Raw genomic sequence first — 18,444 nt, 5'->3', positions numbered from 1 at the left:
TGAAAACTTGAGCACTTTTCCTTTTGATTTGGCAATCAGTCTTAAATCATGGCTTGGTGCCTCTCTCCATCCTGAAGCACAGTGGATATATTATTATGTTAAATATACCATACAATTCAGCTTCTAAGTCATTGTCAGTGGAAATCATACAAGAGGAAAGGGGATGATATTGTTAGTGTGTAAAAGAATAGGTTTTGTTTTGAGATATAATTTAAAACACCACTGAAGCTCCCCAGCATACTTCAGAGAAAAAAAGTTGTGTGGCATCTATGTTCCAGAGCAGAGAAGTTAGAGAAAATAATTGGTTTCACAGGGTAGAGGTAGAGTGTTGACCAGTTGTAAACATTTAGCCTTTTATGAAGTTGTTACAATACAGAATCTCCATCAGAGGCCCATTGGGTGCAGTGTTACTCAAGACAATGCAGTTTCATAGTTGTAGAATTAATTTCTGTCATCATAGGTATTAAGTGATCATTATTAGATATCAATGCATTGGGAGAACAGGAAATTAACCAGATTTCCAGATCCCATTGAGAAAATTGCTACAGATAAATGCTTTGGGATCAAGTGAAAACAACATTGGGATCTACAACACAATATACAGAGACCACAAAAAATACTGAGCATGTGTACACTATTTGGCCACATGAATCCACTCCACCATTCAGTGAGGTGATGTCTGACTTTTATCTCAAATGTCCTTTTACGTTCTTTTCCTGTATCTCTTGATTTCTATAACATCCGGAAATTTGTTGCTCTCTGTATTGATTGCAGTCAGTGATTGAGTCTTTAGGATAGAGAATTCCAAATCTTCACCATCTGTTTCAGTCCTTAATAGTGTAGCATTTGCATTGAATACCTGATTCTTTGACATGGACTCCTCAGCCTACCTCTACCTCAGGATTTCCCAGCCGGGGTCCACAGACAACTCGGTTAGTAGTAGAAGTCCATGACATAAAACAAGGTTGGGAACCCCTGTATTGGATGAAAATTATTCCATTATTTCAATATTGTGGATTTGTAGTTCAAGCTGGAATACCTGGTCCCTTACAATACAGGTTTAGTTACTTGGGAGTAACAGCAGATAGAACCCCTGCTCTACCCTATCAAACACTCAGTGTAGTTTATGTATTTCAATGAGTTTGTCTCCCAAGTTCAGGAGTAACTAGGCCTAGCCAACTTGATCTCTTCACATGTAACATGGCTACTATCCCAGGAACCAATCTGTTAAATCTTCATTTTAGTTCCTCTATAGAATGTTTTAGGCAAGGAGACTAAAATAGTACACAATAGTTTTGGTGTCAATTACTGACACGATCCTGATAGGATGAGTGTTACTATTTGAGTAAGTTCAGAAAGATTTATTGGTGTCCTTTGAGTGATGTCCAAACAAAAGTCAGCACCTTGAGGATAAAAGAAAGTAGAGCGGGTGGTGGAAAATTTCTAAATTGGTCATCAGCAATAAAAGCCCTTCAGCAACCAGTAGGTTTTTTTTTGGTTGAATTTAATGGGAAATTTGAAGTAAGAATTTATGGTTTGTAAATATTGTTTTAACTTATTTGTTGCACATTTATATCTTTAGCTACAGAAATGAGGAGGAAGGGCATTCTAGTATGTCCAGGGCTAAAGCCAATTGGCTCAGAGCTTTTAACAAAGTCCGTATGCAGCTACAAGAGGTAAGTCAACTACAACAAAGTGAGACAAACCCAGATTTTCTTTATCAACATTAAAAATAATTATATTGCAGACAATAGCTGTTGCACTTATTGAAAATACTCTTATATTCTTAAACGTTGTTGAATGAAGTTTTAAAAGGACCCATATCTAACAATTTGCTTGGAGTTAATGAGAATGTAAAATTTAGAGCATGCAATAAAGTTAGCTGGAAGTGTGGAAAACAATAGTTGGCACTTCTGTACTTTAACCTAAAGGAGTTAACAAAGTGAGCACCCTTTCCTTAGAAAGGGGATTTAACATTGGAAGTTGTGAATTATATGGACATTTTTCATCAATCCTTGCCATAGAGGATGCACACTTTTGACATATTGAGGAGAAGATTAGCATGATTTGATGGAAAGGAAGCACATGCTGGGATAATAGACTTATCTTGGTTGAAATTCAATTCTTCCACTTCCTTAACATTTATTCTTATGTCTGAGTTAAGCTATTTTACATGAATGGTCACTTACGAATTTATAAAATGGTACTGCTTAACTTGCTATAGTATCTTATTTCTTTCCCGATATAATGTGGATTTTTTTCATAGCTTTATCATGCAATGTTAAGCCGCCAAGGTGACAGATCAAGGTACACAAAGAGTAATTGATGAGTACTGATGTTTTTAAAATTGGCTGCACTTTAAAATTGTTTAGCTTGGAGAAATAGGTATGGAAATAATATCAAGTATGTAAAATTTTGCGATGAATTTGTTTTCTGCAGGCACAGCTTGGGGAAGGGGTTGGTGATCTGCCAAAGCCTCTATGGTTTAAAGGAGGGTGAGTACAATGTCATTATTTAGTGCAGAGCATCTATTTATTGAATGTTAACAATAGTTGTGAAATACATGTATATTTAAATCGGTATTAAATATTTGTGCTGCTCTACACCTTCAACTTGTTCAACTTTTAGCTCATTTTATAGTTATTTTGCTGAACTGTTTAAATATACGAGTTGTGGTAGAATTTCAGCTTATGCCAGCATAAAATGGGTTTGTGGACAAGCTGGACTATATTGGAGCTACTAGAGTTTAGAAATTATCATGGCTTCATTTTTATTTACCAACAGAAATTAAATGTGGATACATTGGCTATTTGGTAGCCAATCTGAAATGGCTCTTTAATGGGTTCAGAATTTATCCAATTGCATTACTGGTATTGAGGGTTCTGTTGCAAGTGTTTATTGTTATTAGTGCTTTTGATATGCTACAAAGAACATCTTAAAAAGAAAAAAATTCAGAGTGAGAACTATTTATTTATCTTCCTGGAAAGAATTATCAATGCAATGTTCAGCAGTCTCTAAATGAAGATCTGTTATTGTGTAAAAAAAACTTATAGTCTCGTAGTTATCATGAACAGGAAAACAACTATGTAGCAAAAGAATCATCTATGTGTCTTGCTCTTTCTTGTTTAGAAATAAGAATTAAAATTCACACTTTTATCTATCATTTGTAGCGATGTGCTACACACAGAGCTAGAAATAATGACACGCAGCCTGTAATTCGCACTCGAGATTCGTTTATTCAAACTTCGTGGCACTGGCTTTTAAGCAGTTCCCTTCTGGCCCTCTCTGGGCGGAAATGACGATAGAGGTGCATTACAAAAGTCCCTCCCTGCGCGCGGGCTATTTTGTGAGCCGGTTCGCTTGTGTAGAAAGTGGGTCGCCACGTAACGCCCCCACCCCTCCAGAACTGGCGATAATGTCCGCAGTCTGGATCAGTCTCTGTTTGGGCGGTCTGCCCCTGCGCCTCGGTGCCTGAACCTCGACCGGCTGCGCCAAGTCCACATGGGCCGGTTTGAGTGGGTCCACCGTGAAAACCTCCTCTTTCCCCCCAATGTCCAGAACGTACGTGGACCCGTTGTTACTGATCACCTTGAACGGCCCCTCATACGGCCGCTGTAGCATACCCGGTGTGCGCCCCTTCGTACAAATACAAATTTACAGTTCTGCAGGTCTTTGGGTACGCAGGTCGGGATCTGTCCGTGCTGTGAAGTCGGTACGGGGGCCAGGTTGCCGAGCCTTTTGTGTAGTCTGTCCAGGACTGCTGCGGGTTTCTTCCTCTTGCCCCCTTGGGGCTGGTATGAACTCTCCTGGGATGATCAGGCGTGTGCCGTACACCAGCTCGGCCGACGAAGTGTGCAGATCATCTTTGGATGCTGTGCGGATTCCAAGCAGGACCCAAGGAAGCTCGTCCACCCAGTTAGGCCCTCTCAGGCAGGCCATGAGAGCCGACTTTAAGTGATGGTGGAAGCATTCCACTAGTCCGTTCGACTGTGGGTGGTAGGCAGTTGTGTGATGTAATGTGTTCCCAACAGGCTGGCCACAGCCGACCACAGGCTGGAGGTGAACTGGGGGCCTCTGTTGGAGGTAATGTGGGCCGGTATCCCGAAGCGTGCTACCCAGGTTGCAATCAGCGCTCGGGCGCAGGAATTGGCGGTGGTGTCGTTGAGCGGGACCACCTCTGGCCATCTCGTGAACTGGTCTACCATAGTTAGGAGGTACCGCGCTCCTTGCGACACTGGCAGGAGCCCCACGATACCCACATGAATGTAGTCGAACTTCCGGTGGGTGGGTTCGAACTGCTGTGACAGGGCTTTGGTGTGACGCTGCACCTTGGCTGTTTGGCACTGCGTGCACATTTTGGCCCATTGGCTGACCTGTCTGCGAAGTCCGTGCCACATGAACTTGCTGGAGACCATCTGGACGGTTGTCCTGATACATGGGTGCGCCAAGCCGTGTATGGAGTCGAAAACATGCCGCCACCAGGCTGCTGGGACGATGGGGCAAGGTTGGCCGGTAGCCACGTCACACAGGAGGGTCCTCTCACCTGGGCCTACGAGGAGACTAGTGTTGAAATTGCAGGGGCCCTGGCAGAAATATTTAAAATGTCACTGTCTACAGATGAGGTGCCGGAGGATTGGAGAGTGGCTCATGTTGCTCCGTTGTTTAAAAAAGGATCGAAAAGTAATCTGGGAAATTATAGGCCGGTAAGTTTAACGTCGGTAGTAGGTAAGTTATTGGAGGGAGTACTAAGAGACAGAATCTACAAGCATTTGGATAGACAGGGACTTATTAGAGAGAGTCAACATGGCTTTGTGCGTGGTAGGTCATGTTTGACCAATCTGTTGGAGTTTTTCGAGGAGGTTACCAGGAAAGTAGATGAAGGGAAGGCAGTGGATATTGTCTACATGGACTTCAGTAAGGCCTTTGACAAGGTCCCGCATGGGAGGTTAGTTAGGAAAATTCAGTTGCTAGGTATACATGGAGAGGTGGTAAATTGGATTAGACATTGGCTCAATGGTAGAAGCCAAAGAGTGGTAGTAGAGAATTGCTTCTCCGAGTGGAGGCCTGTGATTAGTGGTGTGCCACAGGGATCAGTACTGGGTCCATTGTTATTTGTCATCTATATCAATGATCTGGATGATAATGTGGTAAATTGGATCAGCAAATTTGCTGATGATACAAAGATTGGAGGTGTAGTAGACAGTGAGGAAGGTTTTCAGAGCCTGCAGAGAGACTTGGACCAGCTGGAAAAATGGGCTGAAAAATGGCAGATGGATTTTAATACAGACAAGTGTGAGGTATTGCATGTTGGAAGGAGAAACCAAGGTTGAACGTACAGGGTAAATGGTAAGACACTGAGGAGTGCAGTAGAACAGAGGGATCTAGGAATACAGATACAAAATTCCCTAAAAGTGGCATCACAGGTAGATAGGGTCGTAAAGAGAGCTTTTGGTACATTGGCCTTTATTAATCAAAGTATTGAGTATAAGAGCTGGAATGTTACGATGAGGTTGTATAAGGCATTGGTGAGGCTGAATCTGGAGTATTGTGTTCAGTTTTGGTCACCAAATTACAGGAAGGATATAAATAAGGTTGAAAGAGTGCAGAGAAGGTTTACAAGGATGTTGCCAGGACTTGAGAAACTCAGTTACAGAGAAAGGTTGAATAGGTTAGGACTTTATTCCCTGGAGTGTAGAAGAATGAGGGGAGATTTGATAGAGGTATATAAAATTATGATGGGTATAGATAGAATGAGTGCAAGCAGGCTTTTTCCACTGAGGCAAGGGGAGAAAAAAACCAGAGGACATGGGTTAAGGGTGAGGGGGGAAAAGTTTAAAGGGAACATTAGGGGGGGCTTCTTCACACTGAGAGTAGTGGGAGTATGGAATGAGCTGCCTGACGAGGTGGTAAATGCGGGTTCTTCTTTAACATTTAAGAATAAATTGGACAGATACATGGATGGGAGGTGTATGGAGGGATATGGTCCGTGTGCAGGTCAGTGGGACTAGGCAGAAAATGGTTCGGCACAGCCAAGAAGGGCCAAAAGGCCTGTTTCTGTGCTGTAGATTTTCTGTGGTTTCTATGGGAGTCTTGCAGCTGCAAACCCGAGACTGCGGTCCTGTAGCTGGGCATCTCGTTGTTTGCTGGCTGCACCTTTGCCAGTGCTGCATAGTCCACCCCCTGGGACAGGGCCTGGATAGCTGGTCTGGAGAGTGCGTCCGCCACGACGTTGTCCTTTCCCGAGACATGCTGGATGTCCGTCGTGTACTCTGAGATGTAGGACAGATGTCTCTGCTGGCGGGCCAACCAGGGATCGGACACCTTCATGAACGCGAAGGTCAACGGTTTGTGGTCCGTGAACGTGGTGAACGGCTTGCCTTCTAAGAAGTACCTGAAATGCCGGATTGCCAGATATAGTGCCAACAGCTCCCGGTCAAAGGCACTGTACTTGCGTTCAGGTGGCCATAGGTGCCTGCTGAAGAACGCCAGGGGTTGCCAGCACCCCTCGATGAGTTGCACCAGCACCTCATCAACTGCTGTGTTGGATGCATCCACTGTGAGGGTGGTTGGAACGTCCGTTCTGGGGTGCACCAGCATCGTGGCATCTGCCAAGGCTTCCTTGGCTTTATCAAAAGCGGCCGCGGCCTCTTCGTCCCAAGTAATGTCCTTGCCTTTACCTGACATCAGGGTGAACAAAGGGAGCATGATACGGGCTGCTGAGGGGAGGAAGCGGTGGTAGAAGTTCACCATACCAACGAACTCCTGCAGGCCTTTGACTGTGTTGGGCCGGGCGAAGTAGCGGATCGCGTCTACCTTGCGGGGTAGAGGTGTTGCCCCATCTTTGGTAATCCTGTGGCCCAGGAAGTCGATGGTGTTGAGTCCGAGCTGACATTTGGCCGGGTTGATCGTGAGGCCGAAATCACTCAGGTGGGAGTAGAGCTGGCGGAGGTGGGACAGATGCTCCTGACGACCACTACTGGTTATGAGGATGTCGTCCAAATAGATGAACGCAAAGTCCAGGTCGCGTCCCACCGCATCCATTAGTCGCTGGAACGTCTGTGCAGCATTCTTCAGGCCGAACGGCATTCGGAGGAATTCGAACAGGCCGAACAGGGTGATGAGTGCTGTTTTGGGGATGTCTTCAGGGTGTACCGGGATTTGATGGTACCCCTGGGCGAGGTCTACTTTGGAAAAGATGCTTGACCCATGCAGGTTTTCTGCAAAGTCCTGTATGTGCGGCACGGGGTAGCGGTCTGGAGTTGTAGCCTCATTCAGTCTGCGGTAGTCGCCGCGTGGTCTCCAGCCCCCGGCTGCTTTGGGCACCATGCGCAAGGGGGAGGCCCATGGGTTATCAGACTGCCGTACGATTCCCAATTCCTCCATCCTCTTGAACTCATCCTTCGCCAGGCGGAGCTTGTCTGGGGGGAGCCTTCGTGCACGGGCGTGGAGGGGTGGTCCCTGGGTCGGAATGTGGTGCTGTACTCTGTGTCTGGGCATGGCTGCCGTGAACTATGGTGCCAGAACCAATGGAAAGTCTGCCAGGATTCTGGTGAATTCGTTGTCAGACAGCGTGATGGGAGTCCAGGTGTGGGGCCAGCAACTTGGCTTCACCCAGGGAGAACGCCTAGAAAGTCTTGGCATGGACCAGTCTTTTCCCTTGCAAGTTGACCAGCAGGCTGTGGACTCGCAAGAAGTCCGCCCCCAGGAGTGGTTGGGCCACGGCGGCCAGTGTGAAGTCCCACGTGAACCGGCTGGCGCCAAACTGTAGCTGCACTGTGCGGGTGCCGCAGGTCCAAATCGTGCTGCCATTTGTGGACCTCAAGGTGGGTCCCGTTTCCCTGTTGTGGGTGTCATACCCCGTCGGGGGTAGAACACTGATCTCCGCTCCGGTGTGGACCAAGAAGTGGCATCCCGACATACAGGAGGCTGTCCTGGTGGCCAGCCACCGTAGCCATTAGCGGCGGCTGGCCCTGGTGTTTCCCGGGAACTTGCATGGCAGGCGACAACAGCGGGCTTCTGTGCCCCACCGCTGGTGGTAGAAACACCACTGTTCATTGGTCTCCTCACTCCTGCCTCTGGGTTGTGTACGCTCCGTTGCCGGGCCTGGTCTGGCATGCTGTTGGGCACGTGGCTTGGTAACCTGTCCGACGTAAGCCCCGCTCTCCCTCTTGGCTTTCCACAGCACGTCTGCCCGGGCCGCCGCCTTCCAGGGGTCACTGAAATCTGCGTCAGCCAGCAGCAGATGTATGTCCTCGGGCAGTTGTTCTAGGAACGCCTGCTCAAACATGAGGCAGGGCTTGTGTCCTTCAGCCAGGGCCAGCATCTCGTTCATTAATGCTGACGGCGGCCTGTCTCCCAAACCATCCAGGTGCAGCAAGTGGGCACCTCACTCACACCGTGAAAGGCCAAAGGTCTCTGAGAGCAGCGCTTTGAATGCTGCATATTTGCTGCCTTCGGGGGGTGACTGTATGCAATCCCCAACCCGTGCAGCTGTCTCCTGGTCAAGGGAGCTCACCACGTGACAGTAATGTGTGAAATCCGAAGATATCTGCTGAATCTGGAACTGGGCTTCTGCTTGGTCAAACCACATACGTGGTCGCAGTGTCCAGAAAGTTGTCAGTTTTAGTGAAACTGCGTGAACAGATGAAGAGTCGATCATCTTTGGTCCAAATCCCATTTGGACTGTTGGGGTCACCAATGTAGCGATGTGCTACACACACAGCTAGAAATAACGACACTCAGCCTGTAAATTGCACTCGAGACTCGTTTATTCAAACTTAGCGGCGCTGGCTTTTAAGCAGTTCCCTTCCAGCGCTCTCCGGGCGGAAATGACATCAGAGGTGCATTACAAAAGTCTCTCCCTGCGCGCGGGCTATTTTGTGAGCCAATTCGCTTGTGTAGAAAGTGGGTCGCCACACAGTCATAGTTAATAAGGACGCTAGTTCTCATTGATCAAATTTTGATGAAATGACTCAACAGAAAAAGATCTGTCAGAAGATATTTGTAGTGGTTTTCATTTACCTGTTGTTCAAGCACTTTCATTTAGTACAGATGTCCAGTAACAAAACAGAAGTCGTAAACAGTGGCCACTCTGAACAATTATCTGATTTGGCATGTTATCGTTGTCTCTATATTACATGAGCTTCCTTATGGTTTTGTAAGGGGGAGGTGGTAGTGGGGATAAGCTCAAACTCTCTATTAAATGCTCCCAATGGCATGTATCTGAAATAACCCCTGATAACCAAGTCCAGCTCTTCACGTGTGGCTTCACTACTAAACCCTATGGAACTGCCAGGAGAAGGAGTAAAATTGGGTTACTGACACCTTAAAACCAGCCGGTTCAGAGAGATAGGCCTCGTCAATTGGGGTTGGCAGCTCATCTAGGAGAAGGAAAACTCTGATCTCAAATATCCATTGCCTTGCATCTATACCCACTCACTAGAAGAGCTTGGGGAGAAAACCCAGAGGAAAAATCGGGAGCCTGAGCCCCTAAGGCAGTCCTACGTTGAGTTCAACGCTGACTGGAAACTCCTGCGATGCTGCTGGTACCAAACTGTATCTGTCTGTGCAGTTTCTTTGCATTCTTCAGCTTGTGGACAGGAGGGCTTGCTACGTGGGTCGCTCTCCAAATCACACTGCCCTGGCTTGCAGACTGGCTTTCTGTCACATAGACAGCTGGGGTGCAACATTATTGGTCAGCCCTAACCAATGGAGGCCTCAACATAGCAGATGAAATAGTCTTTTTTTCAATAAGACATGTTTTGCTTTGTGGATTGTGCTTATTACTCCTGAATATAAAAATCAAAAGGCCTGCAAAGTGTGAAGTTGGCCACCAAAAGGAAGCGAAATGACTCTGATGTTTTAAAGCCTTTCAAATACAGATTTAAGGCTACATTTTGCCTGTGATATAAAAGTATAGTTGTATAAAAATCAAGCAATGCAGTTGCTGCTCATGTATAGGCATACACAACAGCAAATGATGCAACTCCTGGCAAAGTTCAGACTGATATGACATTAGACCATAAGAAATAGGAGTGGGAGTCGGCCTGTTCAACAAGATCATTGCTGGTGTTCACCTACAAACCATTTTGCTGTCTTTATACCATCCACAAATCTATTGAAGTTTTGAATGCACTTTGTGACTGAGCCTCCTCATTTCATTCCAGTATGGCCTGACCTTTATTATTGTGACCTTAACTCTCAGCCCAGATAAATATCCCCCCTTGTATCCATCTACTTCAGCCTCTAAGTTGTATCTTTCAATAAGGTCACTTCTTGGTTTTCTGAACTAGAGAAATAGAGACCTAGCCTGTTCATTCTTTTACCTGAATCTTCATCGCACTCAATCTGTAACAAACATTTGTTTTTTTCATTATGTAGAAGACCAGAATTTCACATAATATTTCAGATAAGGTCTGTCCAAGGACCTATTGCAGTAAGATATTACTCCTGTATTCAAATCCACTGGCAACAGAGACCAGCAAAGAATGTCTTCCTAATTGGGTACTGCAATTTCACTTTAGCTTTAAGAAACTTACTTACAAAGGGCACTCAGGTTTTCCGATCTCATTGTATTTTTAAAAAAGACAATACCCAGCACTTCTACTGGTGGAACACTTGACATTTTTCCACATGGCACTCCATTTGTGTTGTAACTGTTCCATATCCTCTTGAAGCTTCTGTATATCCTGATCATGACTTGTATTCCACCTGGTTTGGTGACATCTGCAGCCTTGGAAATGTTACAATTGTCTTGATGCTGAAATGAGCTTTTGGCCTTAAACAGTTATCCTGGTATCTCAAACAGGAGAAAATCTGCAGATGCTGGAAATCTAAACAACACAGCTGCTGAAGGGTTTTGGCCTGAAATGTTGACTGTACTTTTTTGTATAGATGCTGCCTGGCATTTTGTGTGTATTATCCTGGTATCTCTTGTCACTCCCTTCCAGCTGAGAAGGACCCTATTATTCCCACCTCTTTTATCTGTTAACCATTATCTCAATCCATGCATAAAAGAAAATCCAAAAATAGCGGATGCTGAAAACCTAAAACAGAAGCACAAACTGCTTGAAGCACTCAGCTATTGGGTAGCATTTGTAGAAGAAGAACCTGTTAACTTGTTGAGTCTGGGGCATTTCGACAGACTGAGAAATGCAAGTTAGTGTTTGGAAGGAGAGAAAGATGAGGGAGGATGTATGGAAGGAACAAAGGGAATATCTTTGATAGGATGAATCTAATTGTCTTAATAGGGACAGCTATTAGCACTTCCATCTTTTGTAAAGGGAGAGACCATAGGACATGTCATTTGGACTCACCCCATCAGTGATTCCCCTTGTTTTACATGTCCCTCCTTCATGCTTCCTCCAACTGCAAACTATCTAGCTTGTATTTTTCTCTTCCCTAATTTTGATGAAGAGCTATGGACTTGAAACATTAACTGTTCCTCCTTCCACAGATACTGCCTGAACTGCTGGATGTTTCCAACATTATCTGCTTTGAACACAATTCCACATGATAGTGCTCATAATCTTCCTGTTTGACTCATTGTCTAAAGGTGCCTGAAAATCCAAATACTCCACATCCACTCTTATACTGTACTAGATATACTCACTAAGAATTCCAATGTAGTCGGGCATCGTTTTCCTAGTGTATATCCATGTTGACTCCTCCCCATCATATTATTGTTATTTTCTATCACATGCTTTGATAGAATTTAGCATTTCCTTGCTGCAGATATCAATAAGAGGTTGACTCTTACTACTTTTAATTTTCCTTAAATAATGAGGTTACAATTTAAACCCTCCAATTCCCCTAATGTATCTGCCTCTACCACGACTCCTGGCAGAGTGTTCCAGTCACCCACCAAAAAATCCACCTGACATTTCTCCTCTCGTTTCCTCCAATCTCCTTAGCATTGTGCTGTGAAAGATAGATTTTTTCCTCTTGTTGTTGTTCTGCATTCCACAGACTCTTTGGATATGTGGGTAGTATGATGTCATTACTTAATACTGGTAATGAGAAAGATCAATAAGCAATCTTTAAATGGGGTTTACTGTTGATGACCATCAACACAGCTTATATTTATTCTTAGAGATACAGCAAGGAACAGGCTGATACCAGCCCGATGAGCCGCACTGCCCAGCAACCCATCTGTTCATTCCTAGCCTCATCACAGGACAATTTACAAAGACCAGTTAACCTACTAACCGGTACATCTATGGACTGTGGGAAGAAACCAGAGCACCCGGAGGAAACCCACATGGTGACAAGGAGGATCTAAAAACTTGTTACAGATGGCATCAGAATTGAACTCAACTCCAATGCCCAAGCTGTAATAGCATCATGCGAACAGTTATGCTACCATGGTGCCCAACTGTATTAGCAATTGGGTTAAATATATGAATAGGTTGAATATACCACTTGAAAGACTCAAAGTCATTGTGAAATTATGTTTAAGGTCACATCTGAGAGGACTGCTGAAAGCAGAAGTATGAGCATCTCAGATCTTTGCACAGCCTTTGCACTGTGAAATGTAATGTGAACTAGTTGTCACGTAACTAGTGATTTCCTTCTAATTTTACACACCCACAGTGACCTCTATTACTCATAGTGGATGACTGCTTGGTATTACATAAACAGAAAAATGTTGCAAGCACACAGCAGGTCAGGTAGCCCCCTGATAAAGATAAGCCGTTAACATTTCAGGTTCTGGTTCCTCTGTCACAAACAAGAGAAAATCTGCAGATGCTGGAAATCCAAGCAACGTCCACATACAATGTTGGAGGAACTCAGCAGGACAGGCAGCATCTATGGAAATAAGTACAGTTGACGTTTCAGGCCAAGACCCTTCATCAGGACTGGAGGAAAAAAAGATGAGTCAGGGTAAGAAAGTGGGGGGAAGGGAGGAAGAAACACAGTAGTAGGTGAAACTGGGAAGGTTAGGGGTGGGGGGGGGAAGAGGTGAAGTAAAGAGCTGGGAAGTTGACTGGTGAAAGGGATAAAGGGCCGGAGAAGGGGGAATCTGACAGAAGGCCATGGAAGAAAGAAAAGGGGGGGGGGAGGAGTACCAGAGGGAGGTGATGGACAAGTAAGGAGATGAGTTGAGAGTGGGGAATGATGAAGTGGGGGGAGGGCATTCCAGTAAGTTTGAGAAATCTATGTTCATGCCATCAGGTTGAGGCTACCCAGCCAGAATTTAAGATGTTACTCCTCCAACTTGAATATGTCCACCCATTTTAATTCCACTTCCCATTCCCATTCCAACATATCATCCATGGCCTCCTCTACTATCGTAATGAGGCCACACTCTGTTTGGAAGAGCAACACCTTATCTTCTACCTTCTATCAAACTGATAGATGGCATGAACATCGATTTCTCAAACCCCTTCATCATTCCCATTTCCCCCTCTCATCTTATCTCCTTACTGGACCATCACCTCCCTCTGGTCCTCCTCCCCCTGTTTCTTTCTTCCATGGCCTTCTGTCCTCTCCTATCGGATTCCACCCTTCTCCTGCCCTGTATCTCTTTCACCAATCAACTTCCGAGCTCATTTCTTCACCTCTTTCTCCGCCCCCCCGTCTCCCACTTTCCCAGTTTCACCTATTACAATGTGTTTCTTCCTCCCCTCCCCTTCTTACTCTGATGTCCTGACAAAGGGTCTTGTCCTGAAACGTCAACTATCTATTCATTTCCATAGTTGCTGCCTGACCTGCTGAGTTCCTCCAGCATGTGTGTGTTGTCTGGTTCTTCTGTGTTTCTTTGTTTGTGGCTATGTGTTGTTTAAAGGCTATGGAATCACGTCTAACAAGCCAGAGAAAAATGGAGTCAAAGGGAAGAATTGGCATGTTCTAATACAGATAGGAGGATGAATGCAAGAAATTTACTGTTTAGCATGGCACTGTTACAACTCGGCATTGTGGAGTCTGGAGTTCAATTTCAGCACCATCTGTAAGGAGTTTGTACATTCTCTGAGAACTGTGTGGTTTTCCACCAGGTGCTCCAGTTTTCTCCCACAGTCCAAAAATGCGCCAGTTATTAGTGTAATAGATCATTGTAAATTGTCCTGTGATTAGGCTTGTGTTAATTATGTGGGTTGTTGGGCAGTGTGTCTCATTGGAGCTGGTAGGGCCTGTTCTGTGTCATATTGATAAAGACAATGAATTCAGCAAATCAGGCAGCACCTATGGAAATGAATGGGCTGAGACTCTTCATTGGGACCCTGATGAAGAATCTTGGCCCAAAACATTGCCTGTTTATTTATTTTCATTGATGCTGCCTGACCTGCTGAGTTCTCCTATATTCTCCTGTATTTCGTGAATGTTGCTTTAGAAAGAGTGAAAGGCTGCAGCCTGCCCAGACTGAAGATGATGAAGTATTGTTTTCAAGCGTGTATTAGACATTGCTGTAAAGGCACAGGAAGCCTCAGGCAGTTAGTTCAGAATGGGAGTGGGTCAGGCATTAAAGTGGGAGACCACTAGAACGTCAGTGTTACTCGCATGGATTGAGCATGGGTGTTCCACAAAACAATCTCCCAATCTGTGTAAGGTTACTGCAGTTTAGAGGAACTTCTAGTTGATGTTGGTCAATAAAAAGATTCAGCAGATAATACATGAACAAAAATATTAATGTACAAATTGCACGTAAGAGCCACCTTAAGAGATGCTTTGTATAGATCTACCTGGGCCCAAGACATTCTATTTGCTTATGTGCTGTTTATATAAAGTATGATTTGAGCATGGTAAAGTTCTGATGTGGTTTTTTAGGTTTGTCATAGCTGGGGGAAAGTACTGGGAATGAGCTCCCACTACCCATTAAATACTCCCAATGGTGTGCGTCTCAAATAGCCTCCGACAACCAAGTTCAGCTCCTAGCCTTCATGTGTGGCCTGGCTACTAAGCCTGGTGGAACAGTTTCTACTGCCAGGAGAAGGGGCAAAGGTGGGTTACTGATGCCTTAAAGCTAGTCGGTCTGGGCATATAGGGCTGTCATTCGTGGCCGACAGCTAATCTAGGAGAAGGAAAGCTCTGATCTTAAACCTCCGCTGCCTTGTGGCTATACCCACTCATGGGGAAGGGTTTGGGAGTAAACCCTGAGGGGAAATATCCAGAGCTGGAGTTCCTAAGCTAGTCCTACATCTAGTTAAACACTGACTGGCGACTCCTGCAACACCTCTGGTACCAAACATTCTCGGTCTCTGCCGTTGCTTTGGATTCATCAGCTGCGTGAAGGGGGGAGCCTACTGCATGGACAACAGCTTGCTCTCCATATTGTACTGCCCTGGCGTGGATATCATGTAGACATGTAGAATGTAACATCCATTGTTGACCTTAACCAATGGAGGGCCTTAGGAATGTTACAATGTAAGAAGAAGCAAACTTTTGTTTTTGAGCTTTTTTCATTTAAATTGTTGAAAAGTTTGCAAACTATTGGTATAAATCTTTATTTTGTCTTCCCAACTTGTCTCTACCAACACTGAGGTTGAGAAAACTATTCAGGTATCTCTAGTATGTCCCTTCTTGTTATCCCACCAAGCAAAACCTAAGATTTTCGTAGATCTTGAACCCAAATCTTTCTTTAGTGTCCTCCTTTCAAATTTATCCTGTGAATGAGACCAGTCTCCAGTTTCCACAGAAGCTGTGTACATTTCCCTGTGTCCTTCAACTTTTATTCATTTTGATCTCTTCATCCTTAGAAATTACCAGCCTCAACACTCTCTGCCCTTTATTTCCCCAAAGTCATTGACTGTCCTTTTGCTGCTTCAATCTATATCCAAATTTCCTCAGCTTTTTAGCTTGGAAATTTTCCAATCAGGTTTCATTTCCTTCCATAATATTGAAATACTTCTCATCAATGGGACAAATGATATTACATATAACAATGAATGTTATATGTAATCCTAAATAACTGTGATACATGTGATTTGTCCTTCGGGCAGATGGGGCTTGTCAGCTGTGCTTGGCAGCTCATCTAGAAGGAAAACCGATTTCACACTTCCACTGCCTTGCTGCTATACCCACTCATGAAGAAGGCTTCAGGAGTAAACCTTGAGGTAAAATCTGGAGATGGAGTTCTTAAGCAGTCCTAAGTTGAGTTCAATGCTGACTGGCAACTCCTGCAATGCTGCTGGTGCCAACTGTATCAGTCTTTGCCGTTCCTTTGGATTCATCAGCTATGTGGAGAGGGAGAATCTCTACGTGGGCAGCAGTTTGCTCTCCGTATCATACTGCCCTGGCTTGCATATGACAGCTAGAATGCAACATCCATGGTTGACCCTGACCAGCAGAGGGCCTCACAGATGTAATTTGTCATGTTATATAGCATATCATTTTCCTGACCATGTTTCTCAGCTGACTACATCTTTTGTCATTATTTGATCCCACCATCTTCTCCAGCACATCTCTACCATCACCTTTCTTGTTGGGACCTTTTATTTTCTTCCTGTTTATTAATCTGTGGCAAGAGAATTGGTTACAATCATTTCTCCACAATCACTGTTGCTTCTGGTACCTGCCCTGAGGATTAATCACAAATGAGGTGTTGGTGCATTAAGCTCCTACCTTTTTAAATTGGCAAGAAACAGAAATGTGCTGCAGTGTCTTTACCCTCCTGGTTCATGCTGGATAGACTAGGTTGAAATTGGAATATAGTGTTGTCATTCCAGAAGGAACATTCATTGTGGTCACACATTGAAGATTTTGCTGAAAGGAGAAAGAGACAAAATTAGAGCCCAATTAGGATAAAATGGAAAAGTAATTGGTAATAATACCAGTGTCTTTTTAGAGATGTGTAATTGCCCATAATATCATGTTATATGTGCAAATATCCTGTTTTATGGAGTAACACATTGCACTATGAAGTTACAATATTGACAAACTTGTTTTCTAAACTTTCAATTAATTTTCAGTATAAGAAAGCAACCAAAATATATTATTCTTTGATATTAGTTTGAGTCTTAAAATCGAGCTAGTTGGTGTAAGATGATTTTGGAAAACAACTGTTGTAAAAGGCAAATTTGCTCTTGCATACTAATGAATTTGATGATGCTGTTCCTTGATGAAAATAGAAGATTGCTGGAAATTATTCACCCGCCGGCTCCTGCAAAATATATAAAGAGATCAAGAACTATTGACATTTTCATTTTTGTACCTCAATAAATGAGCTATGCAGCAATTATTGATATTTTGTTTGATAATATGCAGAATAACTATTGTTCAGAGACTATACTTAGGCCTCAAGGAGAGATGCTCCAATGTCTATTGGTACTTCACTTTGCTGTTGCTGTCTTTTCTAGGCCTGGCGGTGGGCTTTACAGTATTGACAGCATGCCAGATCTTCGAAAGAAAAAACCCAAAAATCTTGTTAGTGATTTGGTGAGACATCTTTTTTCTCCCACAGTGACCTGCCACTATGCTGTGAAGCATCTGATAGTTAAGGAACTTTGCCTGTTGCCTTGCTTGCTAGTAATTCTCTCTGATTTTTTTTTTGTTTGTTTGCTTTCTTTCTTTTGTCTTTTGTTTCACTTGTAACTGTAGGGGAGCAGCCGTTAAATTTCTGCGTAGCATTGACAGCATGCCTGATATTAAGCCGCGGCGTAAATCCCTCCCACTGGTCAGCGACCTGGTGAGAAAATCCTTGTCTGCTATATTCAAGGGAGGGCATTACCACTTCTCACACAGCTAGTTTTCTTCAATATGACACAGGCTTCTGGGTTCAGCACTGGCCTGAAAGACTTTGGTTTCTAAAATTTCAATTACCTTACCAGACAATCTTAAAATGTACATTCTAATTGAAGTAACAAAGCTAAATAATTGGTTACAAAGAACTATAAACAACCTTCTCAAAAACTCCATTTTAAAACAGAAAGGTTGAATTCAATTGGTTTCACTGAAAGCTTCCCTCCAGACATATTTTATGTTAAAGTAGACTTTTGTAGACTTGGAAGAAGTTGGCTTGTTTCATTTGAAATAAATACCATTATTACAAATTGTTAATACACTAATAATTAACAAATATAAGCATCAAATTAGAAACCAAAGTTGTATATACTGCTGCAGCTTAGCTTCACTTTCTATTTTTTTCAAATATTTTGCGTTTTCTGTTCTATGCTGCCCTTCTCAGACTTAATTACCTGTTAATTTTATTCAGTCCTGCTGTCTGACCCCTGAAGCCCTAATAGCCTTTGAAATATTTGGTGAAAAGATTATTCACATTTAGATACTTGTATCAGTAAACATTAGGGATTTCTAAATTTCATCAGTATCAGAATTCTTCTTAAAAATGTGATATTGCATCTCTGCCAACTGAAGTTTCTAAGGTTTTAAGCCTGAATCAGCAAACCATGGAATTTTAAAAAATAGAATAAAATGTGAAAATGAACTCTGAATAGATTTTGTAAATTCAAAATCATTTTATTCAGCAGGCCAGGTTTAAAAGTCCAGGAAATG

General features: G+C 43.7%; 1 protein-coding gene across 4 annotated transcripts in view; it reads left to right on the top strand.

Moving 5' to 3' along the window:
* LOC134337269 (protein unc-13 homolog A) overlaps nucleotides 1-18,444 on the top strand; it is a 298,564-nt gene that overhangs the window by 114,961 nt on the left and 165,159 nt on the right. For all 4 annotated transcript variants that reach the window (XM_063032135.1, XM_063032134.1, XM_063032133.1 and 1 more), the window contains 3 exons: nucleotides 1,583-1,676; nucleotides 2,440-2,495; nucleotides 17,292-17,370. In XM_063032135.1, coding sequence (XP_062888205.1) covers nucleotides 1,583-1,676; nucleotides 2,440-2,495; nucleotides 17,292-17,370 — 229 coding nt within the window. The remainder of the gene's footprint in view (nucleotides 1-1,582; nucleotides 1,677-2,439; nucleotides 2,496-17,291; nucleotides 17,371-18,444) is intronic.

This window comes from Mobula hypostoma, chromosome 24 (genome assembly GCF_963921235.1).
Source record: "Mobula hypostoma chromosome 24, sMobHyp1.1, whole genome shotgun sequence".
Classification (NCBI taxonomy): domain Eukaryota; kingdom Metazoa; phylum Chordata; class Chondrichthyes; order Myliobatiformes; family Myliobatidae; genus Mobula; species Mobula hypostoma.
The sequence above is the reverse complement of the archived record's forward strand: the minus strand, read 5'-3'. Positions and strand labels throughout refer to the sequence as shown.